This window comes from Somniosus microcephalus, unplaced genomic scaffold (genome assembly GCF_052327205.1).
Source record: "Somniosus microcephalus isolate GS21.2 unplaced genomic scaffold, FLI_Smic_1.0 scaffold487, whole genome shotgun sequence".
Classification (NCBI taxonomy): domain Eukaryota; kingdom Metazoa; phylum Chordata; class Chondrichthyes; order Squaliformes; family Somniosidae; genus Somniosus; species Somniosus microcephalus.
In genome coordinates, this window is record NW_028225674.1 from 124,159 (window position 1) to 146,420 (window position 22,262).

The 22,262-nt window shown below is 51.1% G+C and overlaps 1 protein-coding gene across 4 annotated transcripts in view; it reads left to right on the forward strand.

The window, feature by feature from the left end:
• The window catches only part of sardh (sarcosine dehydrogenase), a 157,209-nt gene that overhangs the window by 117,261 nt on the left and 17,686 nt on the right, over positions 1-22,262 (forward strand). For 3 of the 4 annotated variants that reach the window (XM_085980735.1, XM_085980736.1, XM_085980734.1), the window contains exons 16-19: positions 1,262-1,409; positions 2,003-2,096; positions 14,063-14,225; positions 15,460-15,628. In XM_085980735.1, coding sequence (XP_085836861.1) covers positions 1,262-1,409; positions 2,003-2,096; positions 14,063-14,225; positions 15,460-15,628 — 574 coding nt within the window. Of the gene's footprint in view, positions 1-1,261; positions 1,410-2,002; positions 2,097-14,062; positions 14,226-15,459; positions 15,629-22,262 lie in introns of those variants that run through there. The other variant, XM_085980737.1, reaches the window with a different exon arrangement.

Genomic DNA, 22,262 nt, shown 5'->3' on the forward strand with positions numbered 1-22,262 from the left:
TTGTGCTGCAGTAACTCGATTGAAGGGCTCCAGCTCGGGGGCTGTGCCTTTCCCCGTGTTTCTTGTTAGATTTTATCTTTCTAAAGAGCCACTAACAACAATAATTTGATTCCAGTGACATCCCAGCTGAAGTGTGTTTAATCTGAGCAGGAGTGTAAGTGGATTAAGAGCAGCTTTGGCTCAGGGCCTTGTCTCTGATGGCCAGACTCACCTCCTGCTGTCTGCAGCCGTCAGCTGTGTCTGGGTGCTGCTGTCCTGACCGTGCGCCGGGGTTCGGGCCGCGCGCCGTGCTCTGACCGCGCGCCATGGCTCTGACCGCGCGCCGGGCTCTGACGGCGCACCGGGGTTCAGGCCTCGCGCCGGGGTTCAGGCCTCGCGCCGGGGTTCAGGCCGCGCGCCGGGGTTCAGGCCGCGCGCCGGGGTTCAGGCCGCGCGCCGGGGTTCAGGCCGCGCGCCGTGCTCTGACCGCGCGCCGTGCTCTGACCGCGCGCCGAGCTCTGACCGCATGCCGTGCTCTGAAGGTGCACCAGGGTTCTGACCGCGCGCTGCGGTTCGGGCCGTGCGTCGTGCTCTGACCGCACGCCAAGCTCTGACCGCGCGCTGGGCAATGAAGGTGCGCTGTGCTCTGCGGTGCCGGATTCTGACCGCGTGCTGTGCTCTGGCTTTGCCGGGGTTGTGACCGCGCGCTGTGCCGGGGTTGTGACCGTGCGCTATGCCGGAGTTGTGACCGCGTGCTGTGCTCTGGCGGTGCCGGGGTTGTGACCGCGCGCTGTGCCGGGGTTGTGACCGCGCGCTGTGCCGGGGTTGTGACCGCGCGCTGTGCCGGGGTTGTGACCGCGCGCTGTGCCGGGGTTGTGACCGCGCGCTGTGCCGGGGTTGTGACCGCGCGCTGTGCCGGGGTTGTGACCGCGCGCTGTGCTCTGGCGGTGCCGGGGTTGTGACCGCGTGCTGTGCCGGGGTTGTGACCGCGCGCTGTGCCGGGGTTGTGACCGCGCGCTGTGCCGGGGTTGTGACCGCGCGCTGTGCCGGGGTTGTGACCGCGCGCTGTGCCGGGGTTGTGACCGCGCGCTGTGCCGGGGTTGTGACCGCGCGCTGTGCCGGGGTTGTGACCGCGCGCTGTGCCGGGGTTGTGACAGCGCGCTGTGCTCCGGTGGTGCCGGGGTTGTGACCGCGCGCTGTGCTCCGGCGGTGCCGGGGTTGTGACCGCGCGCTGTGCTCTGGCTGTGCCGGGGTTGTGACCGCGCGCTGTGCTCTGCTGCAGGGGACGGCTATTATCTGGCAGTGGGAGGCGGAGTTGCTCAGCACAACTGGAGCCACATCAGCTCGGTGCTTCAGGACCAGCGGCTGAACTGCCGGCTTCTGGACTGCTCGGAACAGCTGGGAATGATCAGTGTGCAGGGACCCCTGAGGTGAGGAATAATCATTGAATGATAAGTGGCGGAGGGTGGGGGAGGGAGAGGGAGGGCAGGGGGGTGGGGAGGGTCGGGGGTGTGACCGAGGGGCAGAGGTTGCGGGGGGTGGGGAGAGGCCGGGAGGGAGGGGGATGGGTCGGGGGGGAGGGGCAGAGGCCGCGAGGGGGAAGGGGGAGGGGGTGGGACCGAGGGGGAGAGGCCGGGGGAGGGGGAGGGGGAGAGGGCGGGGGAGGGGGTGTGGGGGTGGGACCAGGGGGGAGAGGGAGGGAGGGGGAGAGGCCGGGGTGGTGGGGAGAGAGGCGGGGGAGGGGGAGAGGCCGGGGGAGGGGGAGAGGGCGGGGGAGGGGTTGTGGGGGTGGGACCAGGGGGGAGAGGCCGGGGGGGAGAGGGAGGGAGGGGGAGAGGCCGGGGTGGTGGGGAGAGAGGCGGGGGAGGGGGAGAGGCCGGGGGTGGGGTGGGGTGGGGAGGGGCAAGCGATGTAGGGGGGGAATGGGGACGGGGGAGGGGCTGGTGGTTGGGGCAGAGGCTGGGTTGTGTTGCTTGGACTCTGTTTCCGGTGATGACGTGACCTTTACTCTCTCGTTCCGCAGTCGCTCGGTGCTGCAGGAAGTGCTCGACACTGACCTCAGCAACGAGGCTTTTCCCTTCTCTACACACCGGGTGGTGGAGGCGGCTGGCCACACGGTGAGTCACTCTCTTACTGCCTGACATTGCTCAGCATTGACCCCTCTGTCTAATCTGGCTCGGCCTCTTTTCATATCACTGGTGTTAAAGACTCTAAACTCAGGGCGCAATCTCACTGGATCATCCAGGGAACCAAAAATCTTTAATTTATGAAGTGGTGAGAAGATTTGAATGGCTGACAGTTTCTGCAGTAACTCACGGTGTAACTGTGCCGATATCCTGCGGTAACTCGCGGTGTGACTGCCGATACCCTGCGGTAACTCGCGGTGTGATGGTGCCGATTCCCTGTGGTAACTCACTGTGTGACTGTGCCGATACCCTGTGGTAACTCGCGGTGTGACTGTGCCGATATCCTGCGGTAACTCGCGGTGTGACTGTGCCGATATCCTGCGGTAACTCGCGGTGTGACTGTGCCGATACCCTGTGGTAACTCACTGTGTGACTGTGCCGATACCCTGTGGTAATTCACTGTGTGACTGTGCCGATACCCTGCGGTAACTCACTGTGTGACTGTGCCGATATCCTGCGGTAACTCGCGGTGTGACTGTGCCGATACCCTGTGGTAACTCGTGGTGTGACTGTGTTGATACCCTGCGGTAACTCGTGGTGTGACTGTGCCGATACCCTGTGGTAACTCGTGGTGTGACTGTGCCGATACCCTGCGGTAACTCGCGGTGTGACTGTGCCGATACCTTGCGGTAACTCGCGGTGTGACTGTGTCGATATCCTGCGGTAACTCACAGTGTGATGGTGCCGATTCCCTGTGGTAATTCGCGGTGTGACTGTGCCGATACCCTGCGGTAACTCACAGTGTGATGGTGCCGATTCCCTGTGGTAATTCGCGGTGTGACTGTGCCGATACCCTGCGGTAACTCACAGTGTGATGGTGCCGATTCCCTGTGGTAATTCGCGGTGTGACTGTGCCGATACCCTGCGGTAACTCACAGTGTGATGGTGCCGATTCCCTGTGGTAATTCGCGGTGTGACTGTGCCGATACCCTGCGGTAACTCGTGGTGTGACTGTGCCGATATCCTGCAGTAACTCAGTGTGATGGTGCCGATTCCCTGCGGTAACTCGCGGTGTGACTGTGCCGATACCCTGTGGTAACTCACTGTGTGACTGTGTCGATATCCTGCGGTAACTCGCGGTGTGACTGTGCCGATATCCTGTGGTAACTCGCAGTGTGACTGTGTTGATACCCTGCAGTAACTCGCGGTGTGACTGTGCCGATACCCTGCGGTAACTCGCGGTGTGTCTGTGTCGATACCCTGTGGTAACTCGCGGTGTGACTGTGCCGATACCCTGTGGTAACTCACTGTGTGACTGTGTTGATACCCTGCGGTAACTCGTGGTGTGACTGTGCCGATATCCTGCGGTAACTCACAGTGTGATGGTGCTGATTCCCTGCGGTAACTCACGGTGTGTCTGTGCCGATACCCTGTGGTAACTTGCTGTGTGACTGTGTTGATACCGTGCGGTAACTCGTGGTGTGACTGTGCCGATATCCTGCAGTAACTCGCAGTGTGATTGTGCCGATACCTTGCGGTAACTCGCGGTGTGACTGTGCCGATACCTTGCGGTAACTCGCGGTGTGACTGTCGATACCTTGTGGTAACTCGCGGTCTGACTGTGCCGATATCCTGCGGTAACTCACAGTGTGATGGTGCCGATTCCCTGCGGTAATTCGCGGTGTGACTGTGCCGATTCCCTGCGGTAATTCGCAGTGTGACTGTGCCGATACCCTGTGGTAACTCGCGGTGTGACTGTGCCGATACCCTGTGGTAACTTGCTGTGTGACTGTGTTGATACCTTGCGGTAACTCGTGGTGTGACTGTGCCGATACCCTGTGGTAACTCGCGGTGTGACTGTGCCGATATCCTGCGGTAACTCACAGTGTGATGGTGCCGATTCCCTGCAGTAACTTGCGGTGTGACTGTGCCGATACCCTGTGGTAACTCACTGTGTGACTGTGTTGATACCCTGCGATAACTCGTGGTGTGACTGTGCCGATTTCCTGCGGTAACTCAGTGTGATGGTGCCGATTCCCTGCGGTAACTCGCGGTGTGACTGTGTCGATACCCTGTGGTAACTCGCGGTGTGACTGTGTCGATACCCTGCAGTAACTCGCGGTGTGACTGTGTCGATACCCTGCAGTAACTCGCGGTGTGACTGTGCCGATACCCTGCAGTAACTCGCGGTGTGACTGTGCCGATACCCTGTGGTAACTCGCGGTGTGACTGTGCCGATACCCTGCGGTAACTCACGGTGTGACTGTGTCGATACCCTGCGGTAACTCGTGGTGTGACTGTGCCGATATCCTGTGGTAACTCGCAGTGTGATTGTGCCGATATCCTGCGGTAACTCACGGTGTGACTGTGCTGATATCCTGCGGTAACTCGCGGTGTGACTGTGCCGATATCCTGCGGTAACTCGCAGTGTGACTGTGCTGATATCCTGCGGTAAGTCGCGGTGTGACTGTGCCGATATCCTGTGGTAACTCGCGGTGTGACTGTGCCGATGTCCTGCGGTAACTCACGGTGTGACTGTGCCGATTCCCTGCGGTAACTCGCGGTGTGACTGTGCCGATATCCTGTGGTAACTCGCGGTGTGACTGTGCCGATATCCTGTGGTAACTCGCAGTGTGACTGTGCCGATTCCCTGCGGTAACTCGCGGTGTGACTGTGCTGATATCCTGCGGTAAGTCGCGGTGTGACTGTGCCGATATCCTGTGGTAACTCGCGGTGTGACTGTGCCGATGTCCTGCGGTAACTCACGGTGTGACTGTGCCGATTCCCTGCGGTAACTCGCGGTGTGACTGTGCCGATATCCTGTTGTAACTCGCGGTGTGACTGTGCCGATATCCTGTGGTAACTCGCAGTGTGACTGTGCCGATTCCCTGCGGTAACTCGCGGTGTGACTGCCGATTCCCTGCGGTAACTCGCAGTGTGACTGTGCCGATTCCCTGCGGTAACTCGCGGTGTGACTGTGCCGATATCCAGTGGTAACTCGCAGTGTGACTGTGCCGATTCCCTGCGGTAACTCGCAGTGTGACTGTGCCGATTCCCTGCGGTAACTCGCAGTGTGACTGTGCCGATTCCCTGCGGTAACTCGCAGTGTGACTGTGCCGATTCCCTGCGGTAACTCGCGGTGTGACTGTGCCGATATCCTGTGGTAACTCGCGGTGTGACTGTGCCGATATCCTGCGGTAACTCGCAGTGTGACTGTGCCGATTCCCTGCGGTAACTCGCAGTGTGACTGTGCCGATTCCCTGCGGTAACTCGCAGTGTGACTGTGCCGATTCCCTGCGGTAACTCGCAGTGTGACTGTGCCGATTCCCTGCGGTAACTCGCAGTGTGACTGTGCCGATTCCCTGCGGTAACTCGCAGTGTGACTGTGCCGATTCCCTGCGGTAACTCGCAGTGTGACTGTGCCGATTCCCTGCGGTAACTCGCAGTGTGACTGTGCCGATTCCCTGCGGTAACTCGCAGTGTGACTGTGCCGATTCCCTGCGGCAACTCGCAGTGTGACTGTGCCGATTCCCTGCGGTAACTCGCAGTGTGACTGTGCCGATTCCCTGCGGTAACTCGCAGTGTGACTGTGCCGATATCCTGCGGTAACTCGCAGTGTGACTGTGCCGATGGCTCCTGTCGGTAGAGAAGATTTATGAGGGTAGTGTGGTTGACGTGGTGTACATGGACTTTCAAAAGGCGTTCGACAAAGTATCACATAATAGGCTTACCAGCAAAGTTGAAGCCCATGTAATAAAAGGGACAGTGGCTGCATGGATACGAAATTGGCTAAGTGACAGGAAACAGAGAGTAGTGGTGAACGGTTGTTTATCGGACTGGAGGAAGGTATACAGTGGTGTCCCCAGGGGTCGGTACTAGGACCACTGCTTTTCATGATATATATTAATGACTTAGACTTGGGTGTACAGGGAACAATTTCAAAATTTACAGCTGATACAAAACTTGGAAGTATAGTGAACAGTGAGGAGGAGAGTGAGAGACTTCAGGAAGACATAGACAGGCTGGTGGAATGGACTGACATGTAGCCGATGAAATTTAACGCAGAAAAGTGCGAAGTGATACATTTTGGCAGGAAGAACGAGGAGAGGCAACATAAACTAAAGGGTACAATCCTAAAGGGGGTGCATGAACAGAGAGACCTGGGGGTAAGTGTGCACAAATCATTGAAGGTGGCAGGGCAGGTTGAGAAAGCGGTTAAAAAAGCTTACGGGATCCTGGGCTTCATAAATAGAGGTATAGAGTACAAAAGCAAGGAAGTTATGATGAACCTTTATAAAACACTGGTTCGGCCTCAACTGGAGTATTGTTTCCAATTCTGGGCACCACACTTTAGGAAGGATGTCCAGGCCTTAGAGAGGGTGCAGAAAAGATTTAAAGGAATGGTTCCAGGAATGAGGGACTTCAGTTACGTGGATAGACTGGAGAAGCTGGGGTTGTTCTGCTCGGAGCAGAGAAGGTTGAGAGGAGATTTGATCGAGGTGTTCAAAATCATGAGGGGTCTGGACAGAGTAGAGAGAGAAACTGTTCCCATTGGCAGAAGGGTCGAGAACCAGAGGATACAGATTGAAGGTAATTGGCAAAAGAACCAAAGGTGACATGAGGAAAACCTTTTACGCAGCGTGTGGCTAGGATCTGGAATGCACTGCCTGAAAGAGTGGAGGAGGCAGATTCAATCGAGGCTTTCAAAAGTGAATTGGATAAGTATCTGAAGGCAAAAAAATTGCAGGGCTACGGGGAAAGGGCGGGGGAGTGGGGCTAGCTGAAGTGCTCTTGCAGAGAGCCGGCACAGGCTCAACGGGCCGAATGGCCTCCTTCTGTGCTGTAATAATTCTATGATAACTCGCAGTGTGACTGTCATAGAGTTATACAGCACAGAAAGAGGCCCTTCGGCCCATCGTATCCGTGTCTGCCATCAAGCCCTGTCTATTCTAATCCCATTTTCCAGCACTTGGTCCGTAGCCTTGTATGCTATGGCGTTTCAAATGCTCATCTAAATGCTTCTTGAATGTTGTGAGGGTTCCTGCCTCTACCACCCTTTCAGGCAGTGAGTTCCAGATTCCAACCACCCTCTGGGTGAAAAAGTTTTTCCTCAAATCCCCTCTAAACCTCCTGTCCCTTACCTTGAAACTATGTCCCCTGGTTATTGACCCCTCTACTAAGGGGAAAAGTTCCTTTCTATCTACCATATCTATGCCCCTCATAATTTTGTACACCTCAATCAGGTGCCCCCTCGGCCTTCTCTGCTCTAAGGAAAACAACCCCAGCCTGTCCAGTCTCTCTTCATAGCTGAAGCGCTCCAGCCCAGGTAACATCCTGGTGAATCTCCTCTGCACCCTCTCTAATGCAATCACATCCTTCCTATAGTGTGGCGACCAGAACTGCACACAGTATTCCAGCTGTGGCCTAACTAGCGTTTTGTACAGCTCAATCATAACCTCCCTGCTCTTATATTCTATGCCTCGGCTAATGAAGGCAAGTATTCCATTTGCCTTTTTAACCACCTTATCTACCTGTCTTGCTGCCTTCAGGGATCTATGTACATGCACACCAAGGTCCCTCTGATCCTCTGTCCTTCCTAGGATCCTACCATTCATTGTGTATTCCCTTGCCTTGTTAGTCCTCCCAAAATGCATCACCTCACACTTTTCAGGGTTAAATTCCATTTGCCACTGTTCTGCCCATCTAACAAACCCATCTATATCGTCCTGTAGCCTAAGGCTTCCCTCCTCGCTATTTACCACTCCACCAATTTTCGTGTCATCTGCGAACTTACTGATCATACCTCCTACATTCATATCTACATCATTAATGTACACTACAAACAGCAAATGACCCAGTACCGATCCCTGCGATACACCACTGGACACAGACTTCCGGTCACAGAAACAACCTTCGACCATCACCCTCTGCCTCCTGCCACTAAGCCAATTTTGGATCCAATGTGCCAAATTGCCCTGGATCCCATGGGTTCTTACCTTCTTGACCAGTCTCCCATGTGGGACTTTGTCAAAAGCCTTACTGAAGTCCATGTAGACTAATTCTGTCCCTCAGAATGTTTTCCAATAATTTCCCTACCACTGATGTTAGGCTCACTGGCCTGTAATTCCCTGGTTTATCCCTACTACCCTTCTTGAATAATGGTACTACATTAGCTGTTCTCCAGTCCTCTGGCACCTCCCCTGTGGCCAGAGAGGTTCTGAAAATTTGTGTCAGAGCCCCTGCAATCTCCTCCCTTGCCTCACACAGCAGCCTGGGATACATCCCGTCTGGGCCTGGGGATTTATCCACTTTTAAGCCCGCTAAAACCACGAGTACCTCCTCCCTCTCAATACTAATTTGTTCAAGTAGATCACAATCCCCCTGCCTGATTTCTATGCCTACATCGTCCTTCTCCATAGTGAACACAGATGCAAAATATTCATTTAAAACTTCACCTACATCTTTCGGCTCTACACACAGATTGCCACTTTGGTCCCTAATGGGCCCTACTCTTTCCCTGGTTATCCTCTTAACCTTAATATACTTATAAAACACCCTGGGATTTTCCTTTATTTTGCCCACCAGTGTTTTTTCATGCCCCCTCTTCGCTCTCCTAATTTCTTTTTTAAATACCCTTGTGCTCTCTGTGAGGAGGGAGTGGGACCGATGGAAGAAAGACTTGCATTTATATAGCGCCTTTCACGACCACTGGACGTCTCAAAGCGCTTTACAGTCAATGAAGTAATTTTAAGGTGTAGTCAATGTTGTAATGTGGGAAACGTGGCAGTCAATTTGCGCTCAGCAAGCTCCCACAAACAGCAATGTGATAATGACCAGATAATCTGTTTTAGTGATGTTGGTTGAGGGATAAATATTGACCCAGGACACTGGGGAGAACTCCCCTGCTCTTCTTTGAAATAGTGCCATGGGATCTTTTCTGTCCACCTGGGAGAGTAGACGGGGCCTCGGTTTAACGCCTCATCTGAAAGACGGCACCTCCAACAGTGCAGCACTCCCTCAGCACTGCATTGGAGTGTCAGCCTAGCTTTATGTGCTCAAGTCTCTGGAGTGAGATTTGAACCCACAACCTTCTGACTCAGCGAGAGTGCGACCCACTGAGCCACAGCTGACACTCGTGTGATAATACTGAACAGGAGACACAGACTGAACTCTTAGTTACATTTCCACACTGCTGAAACTGGATTCTGATCGACAGGAACATCAAACATGTCCGAGCAAATATAGAGCAGCCAGAATCTGATTTAATGAGAGGACAGTCAGCATCTTCTGTTCAGTCTGAAGAGCTGTGTTTGTGCCGGGAGAATTGAGCTGCTCGCAGGAGATTGCGTCTGGACACTGTCTGTCTCACTCTCTGTCCCCCTGTCTGCCCCGTCCGCCCCCCCCCCCCCCCGTCCTGCGCCCCGTCCCCCCCGAGATTAGAGTGTCCGAGTGCACCTGTGTTTAGCAGACGTGTTGATCTGAGGCTCACGTCAGTGCTGAATATTTAGTGGAGGTGTTGGTGAGCGGGTGCGAGTGAAGGACCGAGTCATTTTATTGCAAGTCTTTCTATTGATAATTGTCACTGTGCGTCAGCACCGAGTGGCACCGTCTGTCTATACTTTAACATCCTCAGTCGGTGCAGTTACTGTGGGAGGGTTAGCAGGTGATATTCAGTGAGATTGTCCATTGCTTTAACCTGGAATCTAACCACTTTATTGTAAATGGGATAAACTAGCAGATGGAGTAAAGTCACAGCAATATGTTCAGAGTTTGTGCAACAGGTCACTGAGAGTTTGCAGCCATGTGTCATGGAGTCAGAAATGTTTGCGTCTGTTCAGGGTGTTTATATACAGGGGCTGAATCTGAGGTTCACCCTGTGCCTGCACGGGTCCTGTGGGCAGTGACCCGCACCTGCAGTGCTTCAGATTGGGGCTGATAGGAATAATCCCTCGGACTGTAACTGCCTGGGCTGTCCAGAGGGAAGGAGAGTGGGTCAGGTGGGGGGGGGCGGGGGCAGGGGTCGGGTGGGGGCATGGACGGGGGGGGGTCGTGTGGGGTCGGGTGCGTGGGGGCGGGGGGGTCGGGTGGGGGCAGGGGGGTCGGGAACGGGGGCGGGGGGGTCGGGTGGGGGCGGGGGCAGGGGGGTCGGGAACGGGGGCGGGGGGGTCGGGTGGGGGCGGGGGCAGGGGTCGGGTGGGGGCATGGACGGGGGGGGGTCGGGTGGGGTCGGGGGTGGGTGGGGGCGGGGGGGTCGGGTGGGTGGGGTGGGTGGGGATCGGGTGGGGGCGGGAACGGGGGGGGTCGGGTGGGTGGGGGCGGGGGGGGCGGGTGGCCACCCCTGGATGGTGTGGAGTGATTGGGAAGGTCCTGGAACTGCCCATCGATGCACAGGCCCATGGGGCACAGCTCCATTTCCTGTGAGGGACAGTCACCAACACAATCGGAGCTGGTAACTGATAATTTAAAAATTGCAAATTGCTTCTCTTTGACCTGTCACTCAGGGATTAAATGTCAAACAGCATTTTACCTGTTGGAGGTGAAATGATAGAAATTCAGTGCAGTAGGAAGCCATTCAGCCCATCTGTTACTAATCTCAGATCAGAGCTATCTACTGTACTCCCATCTCTCGGCTCACTCCATATCATTTATATTTTCCTTCAACTGTTTCTCTAAGTCCCTATCAAACACTCTCGTCCTGCCCCAACAGTGGCCTGTGATAATGAATTTATATTCTGATAACTGTGTGTGAAAAGTGTACCTCCGATTCTCCCTCTTTATGCTTCAGTGTGAATCCTGACCTTCTGCTCTGCAGTTACTGGGCCAATGCTGAGACATCCCCGGACATTCTCTGCTCCACTGAACACAGCCCTCGTTCCTCAGATCTTTCATCCCAGACTTCAGTTGTGTGGAGAGACTGGAGAAGCTGGGATTGTTCTCCTTGGAGCAGAGAAGGTTAAGGGGAGATTTGATAGAGGTGTTCAAAATCATGAGAGGTTTTGATAGATTAAATAAGGAGAAACTGTTTCCAGTGGCAGGAGGGTCGGTAACCAGAGGACACAGATTGAAGGTAATCGGCAAAAGAACCAGAGGGGAGATGAGGAGAATGTTTTTCCGCAGCGAGTTGTTCTGATCTGGAATGTGCTGCCTGAAAGGGCGGTGGAAACAAATTCATAGACTCATAACGGCACAGAAGGAGGCCATTCGGCCCATCGAGTCCGTGCCGGCTCTCTCTAGATCAATCCAGTCAGTCCCATTCCCCCGCTCCATCCCCGTAGCCCTGCAAGTTTATTTCCCTCAAGTGCCTATCCAGTCTCCCCTTTAAAACATTGAGGCCTAGAAATTCACTTTGGGCCCGCCAGCTGGCGTGCACCCAAAAGTTAGCGCTGAGCGCGGAGCCAGTTGCGCGCGTCAGATATTCAGTTTTTGCGCCCCAAGTCGGAACCGGGCGCTATTCCAGGGTGTGCCCGCCCCCGCTTGGGGCGCTGAAACTGAATTTCAGCGCTCTAGGCGCCACCCGCTGCGCAGCGGCAGGCTGTGGTACTGCAGGCCTCCTTCTCTTAAGGGGAAGGTGCCTGCAACGGGGAGATCGCCGCTGGATAGTGCCGGCAAATGAGCCCGGCACCACGGAGAAGTGCCGGGTTCGCGGAAAGCAGCCGGCAATGCCGCGGGGGGGGGGTGGCGGAGGAGGCCGGGGAAGGAGGTGCGGGCAGGCGGCCGCCGAAAAAGCGGCCGGCCGCACCTCCACCTTAACTCGCCCCACTAAGGCTACAGGACGGCCCCGTTTTCTGATCGCTGTTTGCGGCCGCTGCGGAAGAGGCGGCCGCAAATAAATATGGGGGTCGGGGCGGAACCGGGGCACTGCGCACACCGATGACGTCATCGGTGCCGGCGCAGCGCTAACGGCTACCGCCGCCATTACCGCTGCACTGAATATCAGCGCAAACTCCTCTATTGGCGCAGAAGCCCTCTTTGGGCGGTAACTGGCCGCAAAGCTGGCAGCGTCTTACTGAATTTCTAGGCCTGAGTGTCTCCACTTCCACCACTTCCATCGGCAGCGAGTTCCAGGTCCTCACCACTCGCTGCATAAAAAAGTTTTTCCTCACATCCCCCCCCGTATCTCTTGCCCAAAACCTTAAATCTGTGTCCCCTTGTCCTTGTACCATCAACTAGTGGGAACATCCTTTCCCCGTCTAGCCTATCCAAACCCGTCATAATCTTGTACACCTCTATCAAATCACTCCTCAACCTCCTTTGCTCTAATGAAAACAAATCCAGCTTCTCCAACCTATCCTTGTAGCTAAGATGCCCCATCCCAGGAACCATTCTGGTAAATCTCCTCTGCACCTTCTCAAGGGCCTTCACATCCTTCCTAAAGTGTGGTGACCAGAACTGGACGCAATACTCCAGTTGTGGCCTAACCAGCGCTTTATAAAGGTTCAGCATAACTTCTCTACTTTTGTACTCAATACCTCTATTTATGAAGCCCAAGATCCCATATGCTTTGTTAACCACTCTCTCAATATGTCCTGCCACCTTCAGGGACCTATGCACATTAACTCCCAGGTCCCTCTGTCCCTGCACACTCTTTAAAACTGTGCCATTAAGTGTATATTGCCTCTCCCTGTTCCTTCTGCCAAAATGCATCACCTCACACTTCTCTGTATTAAATTCCATCTGCCACCTGTCTGCCCATTCTGCTGGCCTTTCTATGTCCTGTTGCAGTCGATTGGTATCATCCTCACTGTTTGCCACACCCCCAAGTTTGGTGTCATCGGCAAATTTAGAAATTCTACTCTGTATTCCAATATCCAGGTCATTTATATATATCAAAAAAAGCAGTGGCCCCAGCACTGACCCTTGGGGAACACCACTGCCTACCATCCTCCAGTCTGAAAAACAGCCATTTACCACAACTCACTGTTTTCTGTCCTTAAGCTCTTCTACCTCCCTCTCACTATTTGGAGGCCTGTAGAATACCCCCAATAGCGTGATCAAACCGTTTTTGCTCCTCAACTCTAACCAAATGGATTCTGCCCTTGTCCCCTCAAGAACATCCTCCCTTGCCAACACTACAATATCTTCCTTAATCAGCACTTTTAATACAGGAAACTCTTTGGTATCCGGCACCGACGGGACCGGGATGGAGCCGGTTGATTAAAAATCCCAGATGGCGGAGAGGGTTATCTACCGAGGCTATTTTTAACAAACAAAAATAAAAAAATCAAGAAATGTGCAGCATACAGTAATCGGGTACTCACCTACAGAATGTTGTGTTAAATGGATGGTGGAAGATGCTTGATTAAGTACAGTACTGCCAGTTGAGGGTAATCCATAACTCTTTAATTACTTAACAGTAAAACAAAACTTATACAGTAAACGACTGTATACAGCACGGGAGAGTCAGACTCCTGTTATTGAGGCGTTCGGACTTCCGACAGCGCGGGAGAGTCAGACTCCTGTTATTGAGGTGTTCCGACTCCCGGCAGCGCGGGAGAGTCAGACTCCTGTTACTGAGGTGTTCCGACTTCCGACAGCGCCAAGAAGCCGAGTAGTGGCAGTTTGGAGAACTACCCCCACTGACTAACTCGGTCACCGCGGGAGACTCGGACTCGGACTCAGCAACATTTCCGGTTATTGAGGTGTTGTTTTTGGAGTGAGAATTTTGCCAGTTAATAGAGAATTCTGGATATTGAGGTGCCGTTTAAACAAGAGTTTCCTGTAGTGACTTTCAAAAAGGGAATTGGATAAATACTTGCAGGGGAGAAATTTGCAGGGCTCTGGGGAAAGAGCAGGGGGAGTGGGACTAATTGGAGAGCTCTTTCAAAGAGCCGGCACAGGCACGATGGGCCGAATGGCCTCCTCCTGTGCTGAGAGATTCTCTGATTCTATAATCCACCAGCTGCTCTTGGCACTGACCTGCTGGGAATTCTCGTTAATGTGACTTTCTGGTTTACAAGGTGCGAGCTATGAGACTGTCGTTTGTTGGTGAGCTAGGCTGGGAGCTGCACGTGCCACGAGAATCCTGTGTACCCGTCCACCGTGCCGTGATGCAGTCTGGTGCCAAGTTCGGAATTTGCAATGCTGGTTACAGAGCCATCGATTCGCTCAGCATCGAGAAAGGTAAAGCACAGTGTGATTCCGCGCCCTCATACCTACATCAGTCAAACTGTCAGAAACGGTGAAGGATTTCTCTCTGGAACGTTAACCTGTCCTTGCTCTCTGACCTGGACCGACCCGCTCGCTCTTCCCACCCAACCTTCTGATTCTATTCCCAACATCTGTGGGCTTTCATTTCCCTGATAATCAGTTACACTTTTCAACATTTGATCGAATGGTCAAGTCTTCTCCAATTCAGCCATGTTTTTCAATGTTAATCATTTCCCATGGTGGAGCAGGCTCGAAGGGCCTGGGATCGTGGCCATGAACCGTGTCTCCACAGTCTGGATTAAACTCAATCTGAAAAGTCCTTGTTAAGAGTGAAGCAGCCAGTGACATTTAATGAGATTGACCATATCATTGACCCATCTCACACTGAGGGAGCGCCGCACTGTCGGAGGGGCAGTACTGAGGGAGCTCTGCAATGTCGGAGGGGCAGTACTGAGGGAGCGTCGCACTGTCGGAGATGCAGTACTGAGGGAGCGCTGCACTGTTGGAGAGACAGTAATGAGGGAGCGCTGCACTGTCGGAGGGGCAGTACTGAGGGAGGGCCACACTGTCGGAGATGCAGTACTGAGGGAGCGCTGCTCTGTCGGAGGGCCAGTACTGAGGGAGCGCTGCACTGTCGGAGGGCCAGTACTGAGGGAGTGCTGCACTGTTGGAGGTGCCGTCTTTCGGATGAGACGTTAAACCGAGGCCCCGTCCGCTCTCAGGTGGATGTAAAAGATCCCACGGCCACTATTGGAGGAAGAGCAGGGGAGTTCTCCCCAGTGTCCTTGGGCCAATATTTATCCCTCAACCAACATCACTAAAAGAACAGATTATCCGGTCATTATCACATTGCTGTTTGTGGGATCTTGCTGTACGCTAATTGTCTGCCGCGTTTCCTACATTACAACAGTGTCTACACTTCAAAAACGACTTAATTTGCTGTAAACCACTCTGGAACGTCCTGAAAGATGCTGTAGGAATGGGAGTAATTTGCCTATTTTTTAAATCCATGTCTGTATTTGAGTTAACAGGAAAATTTACTTGGGATGAGGATTTGGGTTTGGCCAGCACGTGTCCTGTGCTCAATCCGTGTTCTTGATTGAAGCTGTCTGTGTCTCTGGAAAAGGCCCACCTTGGTGGGAAAGGTACTTTCAGGAATGTGAGGCGCAGAATCTTGGTGCTGATTTGCAGCTGGCCTGTGTTGCAGGATACAGACACTGGCACGCTGACCTGCGAACTGATGACACGCCACTCGAAGCAGGGCTCGCCTTCACTTGCAAACTGAAGTCAGCGATCCCATTTCTTGGCCGAGAGGCACTGGAGAAGCAGAAGGCAGAGGGGCTGTTTAAACGCCTGATGTGTTTCACCATCGACGAGTGAGTCTCTGAACTATCTCTGTCCTGGACTCGGGCACTCAGCCACTGATTTATTTAAATATTGCAGCAACTTCCACAGTCATTATTTCAGTGTGGCGAAAAGTATTGTTTTAAATTAATCTCTTAAAACAAAAAAGGTGACTCAACCGTGGCTAACAAGGGAAATTAGGGATAGCATAAGATCCAAGGAGAGGACATCTAAATTGGCCAGAAAAAGCAGTAAACCTGAGGATTGGGAGCAGTTTAGGATTCAACAAAGGAGGACAATGGGATTAATTAAGAGAGAGAGAAAATAAGATTCTGAGAGTAAGCTTGCAGGGAACATAAAAATTGACTGTAAAAGCTTTTATAGATATGTGAAGAGAAAAAGATTGGTGAAGTCAAGCGTAGGTCCCTTGCAGTCAGAATCAGGGGAATTTATAATGGGGAACAAAGAAATGGCTGACCAATTAAATACATACTTTGTGTTCTTCTTTGTGAAGGCAGAACCAAATAACCTCCCAGAGATGTCGGGGAACATAGGGTCTAATGAGAGGGAGGAACTGAAAGAAATCAGTATTTGTAGGGAAATGGCGTTACGGAAATTGACGGGATTGAAGGCTGATAAATCCCCAGGGCCTGATAATCTACATCCTAGGGTACTTAAGGAAGTGGCCCTAGAAATAGTAGATGCATTGCTGGTCATCTTCCAAAATTTGATAGACTCTGGAACAGTACCCATGGATTGGAGGGTAGCTAATGATACCCCACTATTCAAAAAAGGTGGTAGAGAGAAAACGGGGAATTATAGACCGGTAAGCCTGACATCGGTAGTGGGGAAAATGCTGGAGTTCATTATAAAAGATGTAATAGCAGAGCACTTGGAAAACAGTGACAGGATCAGACAAAGTCAACATGGATTTACAAAAGGCAAACCGTGCTCGACTACTGGAATTTTTTGAGGATGTAACTGGTAGAATAGATATGGGAGAACCAGTGGATGTGGTGTATTTGGACATTCAGAAGGCTTTTGATAAGGTCCCGCATAAGAGATTAGCGTGTAAAGTTAAGGCACGTGGGATTCGGGGCAAGGTATTGACTTGGATAGAGAACTGGTTGGCAGACAGAAAGCAAAGAGTTGGAATAAATGGGTCTTTTTCTGAGTGGCAGGCAGTGACTAGTGGGGTACCGCAGGGATCAGTCCTCGGACCCCAGCTATTCACAATATATATTAATGATCTAGACGAGGGAACTAGATGTAATATCTCCAAGTTTGCAGACGACACAAAGCTGGGTGGATGTGTGTGTTGTCAGGAGGATGCCGAGAAACTCCAGTATGATTTGGACAGGTTGGGTGATTGGGCAGAAGCATGGCAGATGCAATATAACATGGATAAATGCGAGGTTATCCACTTTGGTGTCAAAAACAGGAAGGCAGATTATTATCTGAATGGAAATAGATTGAGAGAAGGGGAAGTGCAACGAGACCTGGGTGTCCTTGTGTACCAGTTGCTGAAGGTAAGCATGCAGTTGCAGCAGGCGGTTCAGAAGGCAAATGGTATGTTGGCCTTCGTAGCGAGAGGGTGAGTGTACAGGAACAAGGATGTCTTGCTGCAGTTGTGCAGGGCTTTGGTGAGACCACATCTCGAGTATTGTGTGCAGTTTTGGTCGCCTTATCTGAGGAAGGTTGTTCTTGCCATGGAGGGAGTGCAGCAAAGATTCACCAGACTGATACCTGGGATGGCAGGAATGACGTATGAGGAGAGATTGGGTCGATTGGGCTTATACTCGCTGGAGTTTAGAAGAATGAGAGGGGATCTCATTGAAACTTATAAAATTCTGACAGGACTGGACAGCCTAGATGCTGGAAGGATGTTCCCGATGGTCGGGGAGTCCAGAACCAGGGGTCACAGTCTAAGGATAAGGGGTAAGCCATTTAGGACAAAAATGAGGAGGAATTTCTTCACCCAGAGAGTGGTGAACCTGTGGCATTCTCTACCACAGAACGCAGTAGAGGCCAATTCATTAAATATATTCAAGAAGGAGTTGGATATATTTCTTAAGGCTATAGGGATCAACATAAGAACATAAGAAATAGGAGCAGGAGTAGGCCAACTGGCCCCTCGAGCCTGCTCCGCCATTCAATAAGATCATGGCTGATCTGATCCTAACCGCCAATCTACTATCACTGAACCATCTCCTGAATCTAACAGAATTAGACACACGAAATAGGAGCAGGATCAGGCTACATGGCCCCTGGGCCCACTCCGCTACCCACAGGGCCATGACCGATCCGAACCTAGACTCATGTCCAAATTCCTGCCCGCTCCCCATAACCCTTTATTCCCTTTACTTCTAGGAAACTGTCTATTTCTGTTTTAAATTTATGTAATGATGTAGCTTCTACAGCTTTTTGGGGCAGCATATTCCATGGACCTACCACCCTCTGAGTGAAGTAGTTCCTCCTCATCTCAGTTTTGAAAGAGCAGCCCCTTATTCTAAGACTATGCCCCCTAGTTCTAGTTTCACCCATCATCGGGAACATCCTCCCCGCATCCACCCGATCCAACCCCTTCACAATCTTATATGTTTCAATAAGATCGCCTCTCATTCTTCTGAACTCCAATGAGTAGAGTCCCAACCTACTCAACCTCTCCTCATATGTCCATCCCCTCATCCCCGGGATTAACCGAGTGAACCTTCTTTGTACTGACTCGAGAGCAAGTATGTCTTTTCTTAAGTATGGACACCAAAACTGTATGCAGTATTCCAGGTGCGGTCTCACCAATACCTTGTACAACTGAAGCAATACCTCCCTATTTTTATATTCTATCCCCCTAGCAATGAAAGCCAACATTCCATTGGCCTTCTTAATCACTTGCTGCACCTGCATACTAACCTTTTGAGTTTCGTGCACCAGGACCCCCAGATCCCTTTGTACTTCAGTACTTTCCAGTTTCTTGCCATTAAGATAATAACTTGCTCTACGAGTTTTCCTGCCAAAGTGCATAACCTCACACTTTCCAGTATTGTATTCCATCTGCCAAATCTCTGCCCACTTACTTAGCCTGTCTATGTCCCCTTGCAGGTTTTTTATGTCTTCCTCACTCACTACTTTCCCTCCCATCTTAGTATCATCTGCAAACTTTGATATGTTACACTCGGTCCCCTCTTCCAAATCGTTAATATAGATTGTAAAGAGTTGGGGACCCAGCACTGACCCCTGTGGAACACCACTAGTTACTGATTGCCAGTCCGAGAATGAACCATTTATCCCAACTCTCTGCTTTCTGTTAGATAGCCAATCCTCTATCCATGCCAGAATATTACCCCCAATCCCGTGATTTTTTATCTTAAGCAATCTTTTGTGTGGCACCTTGTCAAATGCCTTTTGGAAGTCTAAATACACTATGTCCACTGGTTCCCCTTTATCCACCCTATATGTTACTTCCTCAAAGAACTCCAGCAAATTTGTCAAACATGACTTCCCCTTCATAAAACCATGCTGACTTTGTCCTATTAAATTATGATTATCCAAATGTCCTGTTACTGTCTCCTTAATAATGGACTCCAAAATTTTACCTACCACAGATGTTAGGCTAACCGGTCTATAGTTTCCAGCCTTCTGTCTAATGCCCTTTTTAAATAAGGGCGTTACATTAGCAGTTTTCCAATCTGCCGGGATCTTTGCTGATTCCAGGGAGTTTTGGAAAATTATTACCAATGCATCCACAATCCCTACCGCCACTTCCCTCAAGACCCTAGGATGTAAGCCATCAGGTCCAGGTGATTTATCCGCCTTGAGTCCCATTATTTTACCGAGTACCACTTCCTTAGTGATTTTGATCGTGTTTAGCTCCTCCCCCCCATAGCCCCCTGTTTGTCCAGTGTTGGGATATTCTTAGTGTCCTCTACTGTAAAGACTGATACAAAATATTCATTCAGTGTTTTTGCCATCTCCATATTTCCCACCATTAATTTCCCGGTCTCATCCTCTAAGGGACCAACATTTACTTTAGCCACCCTTTTTCTTTTTATATAACTATAAAAACTCTTACTATCTGTTTTTATATTTTTTGCTAATTTACTTTCATAATCTATCTTCCCTTTCTTAATCAATCTTTTTGTTACTTTTTGCTGTCTTTTAAAGTTTTCCCAATCCTCTATCCTCCCACTAGATTTGGCTACCTTATATGCCCTTGTTTTTAGTCGAATACTATCCTTAATTTCTTTACTTAGCCACGGATGGCTGTCTTTTTTACACCCTTTTCTTCTCAGTGGAATATATTTTTTTTGGAAGTTGTAAAATAACTCCTTAAATGTACACCACTGATCATGTATCGTCTTACCCTTTAATCTATTTTCCCAATCCACTCTACTCAATTCCGCTCTCATACCTTCATAGTCTCCTTTACTCAAGCTTAGCACGCTTGTTTGAGATCCAACCTTCTCACCCTCTAATTGAATATGGAATTCAACCATGTTATGGTCACTCATTCCAAGGGGATCCTTTACTAGGACATTTTCAATTAATCCTGTCTCGTTACACAGGACCAGATCTAAGTTTGCTTGCCCCCTGGTCGGTTCAGTTACATACTGCTCAAGAAACCCATCCCTAATACACTCAATGAACTCATCCTCAAGGCAGCCCTGCCCAATTTGATTTGTCCAATTAATATGATAGTTAAAATCCCCCATAATTATAGATGTTCCCTTATTACAAGCCTCAACTATTTCCTGATTGATACTCCGTCCAACAGAGTTGCAACTGTTCGGAGGCCTATAGACTATGCCCACTAGTGTTTTTTTCCCCTTATTATTCCTTACCTCCACCCAAACTGTTTCATTATCCTGATCTTTTGACCCAATATCATTTCTCTGTATTACAGTGATTCCTTCCTTTATTAACATAGCCACCCCACCTCCCCTTCCTTCCTGCCTGTCCTTCCTGATCGTTAAATAACCTGGTATGTTTAATTCCCAGGCATTGTCACCCTGCAGCCATGTTTCTGTAATGGCCACAAGATCATACCCATATGTAGTTATTTGTGCCATTAACTCATCTATTTTGTTACGAATGCTACGTGCATTCAGATAGAGAACTTTCAAATAAGTTTTGTGACACTTAGTTCCTGCTTTTGCCCTTTTTATTACTTTACCTTTTACTCCATACCTTCTGCCCCTTCCTGACACACTCTGGTTTTTAATTTCCCCACTGCTACCTAAGTCTATGACCTTCTCTGTTGTCATTTTTATTCTTTGTTCTCTGGGAACCTCCCCCCCACTAGTTAGTTTAAAGCCCTCTCTACAGCCCTAGTTATATGATCCGCCAGGACTCTAGTCCCAGCACTGGCCAAGTGAAGCCCGTCCCAACGGAACAGCTCCCTCCTGCCCCAGTACTGGTGCCAGTGTCCCAGGAAGCAAAACCCATTTCTCCCACACCAGTCTTTGAGCCACGCATTTAACTCTCTAATTTTATTTGTCCTAGCCAAATTCGCTCGTGGCTCAGGTAATAATCCAGAGATTATTACCCTTGAGGTTCTGTTTTTTAATTTGACCCCTAGCTGCTCATACTCCTTTAACAGAACCGTCTTCCTAGTCCTATCTATGTCGTTTGTACCAACATGGACCACGACAACTGGATCCACCCCCTCCCACTGCAAGTTTCTTTCCAGCCCAGAGGAGATGTCCTTAACCCTGGCACCGGGCAGGCAACACAGCCTTCGGGACTCTCGCTCTCGGCTGCAGAGAACTCTATCTATCCCCCTAATAATACTATCCCCTACCACTACAACATTTCTATTTACTCCCCCCTCTTGAATGGCCCGCCATTCCACGGTGCTGTGGCCAGGTTGCTCATCCTCCCTGCAGTCCCTGCTCCTGTCCCCACAGGGAGTAAGAACCTCGAACCTGTTGGTCAAGAGCAAGGGCTGCGGCTCCTCCAGCTCTACCTCCTGGATCCCCGTACCTGCCTCACTCGTAATCTCACCGTCCTGTCCTTGACCATGGGCTACATCTGAATTACTTAACTTCATAGGTGTGACCACCTCCTGATACAGAGTCCAGGTACTTCTCCCCCTCCCTGATGTGTCGCAGTGTCTGAAGCTCAGACTCCAGCTCATCAACATGGAGCTGGAGTTCCTGTAGCAGCAGACACTTGTCACAGACGTAATCACCGTGAGCCTCAATGGGGTTCACCGGCTCCCACATCTCGCAACAGTAACACATCACCTGCTCCATTCTATTTAATTAATTAAATTTTTTATTGTTAGTTATGGACACCCTCTGCCCGATTTTAGATGCTAGTATCCCCTTTAATTAATTGGATTTAAATTAAATCAATCCCTCTCGTTACACCAGTTAAATGGTTTACCAACAGTCACTCTGCACCAGAAAAGCCTTGGTACACCACAGCAACCTTAAAAACTATGAACCACAGACTTAAAGTTTTAAAAGGAGAGAAATACTCCAACCAATCACCTACCTGTTTTGTGGTGACGTCACACCTTGAATACTTTTTACCTCTCTCCTTGCCTGAGATTGGAGATTGGTACGCCTACCTGAGCCTCTTGCAGTCGCGCTGCTCCGCCTCCACCCGCTGCCGATGCAGCACTGAGGCCTACCTGAGCCTCTGGAGCCTCTTGTAGTCGCGCTG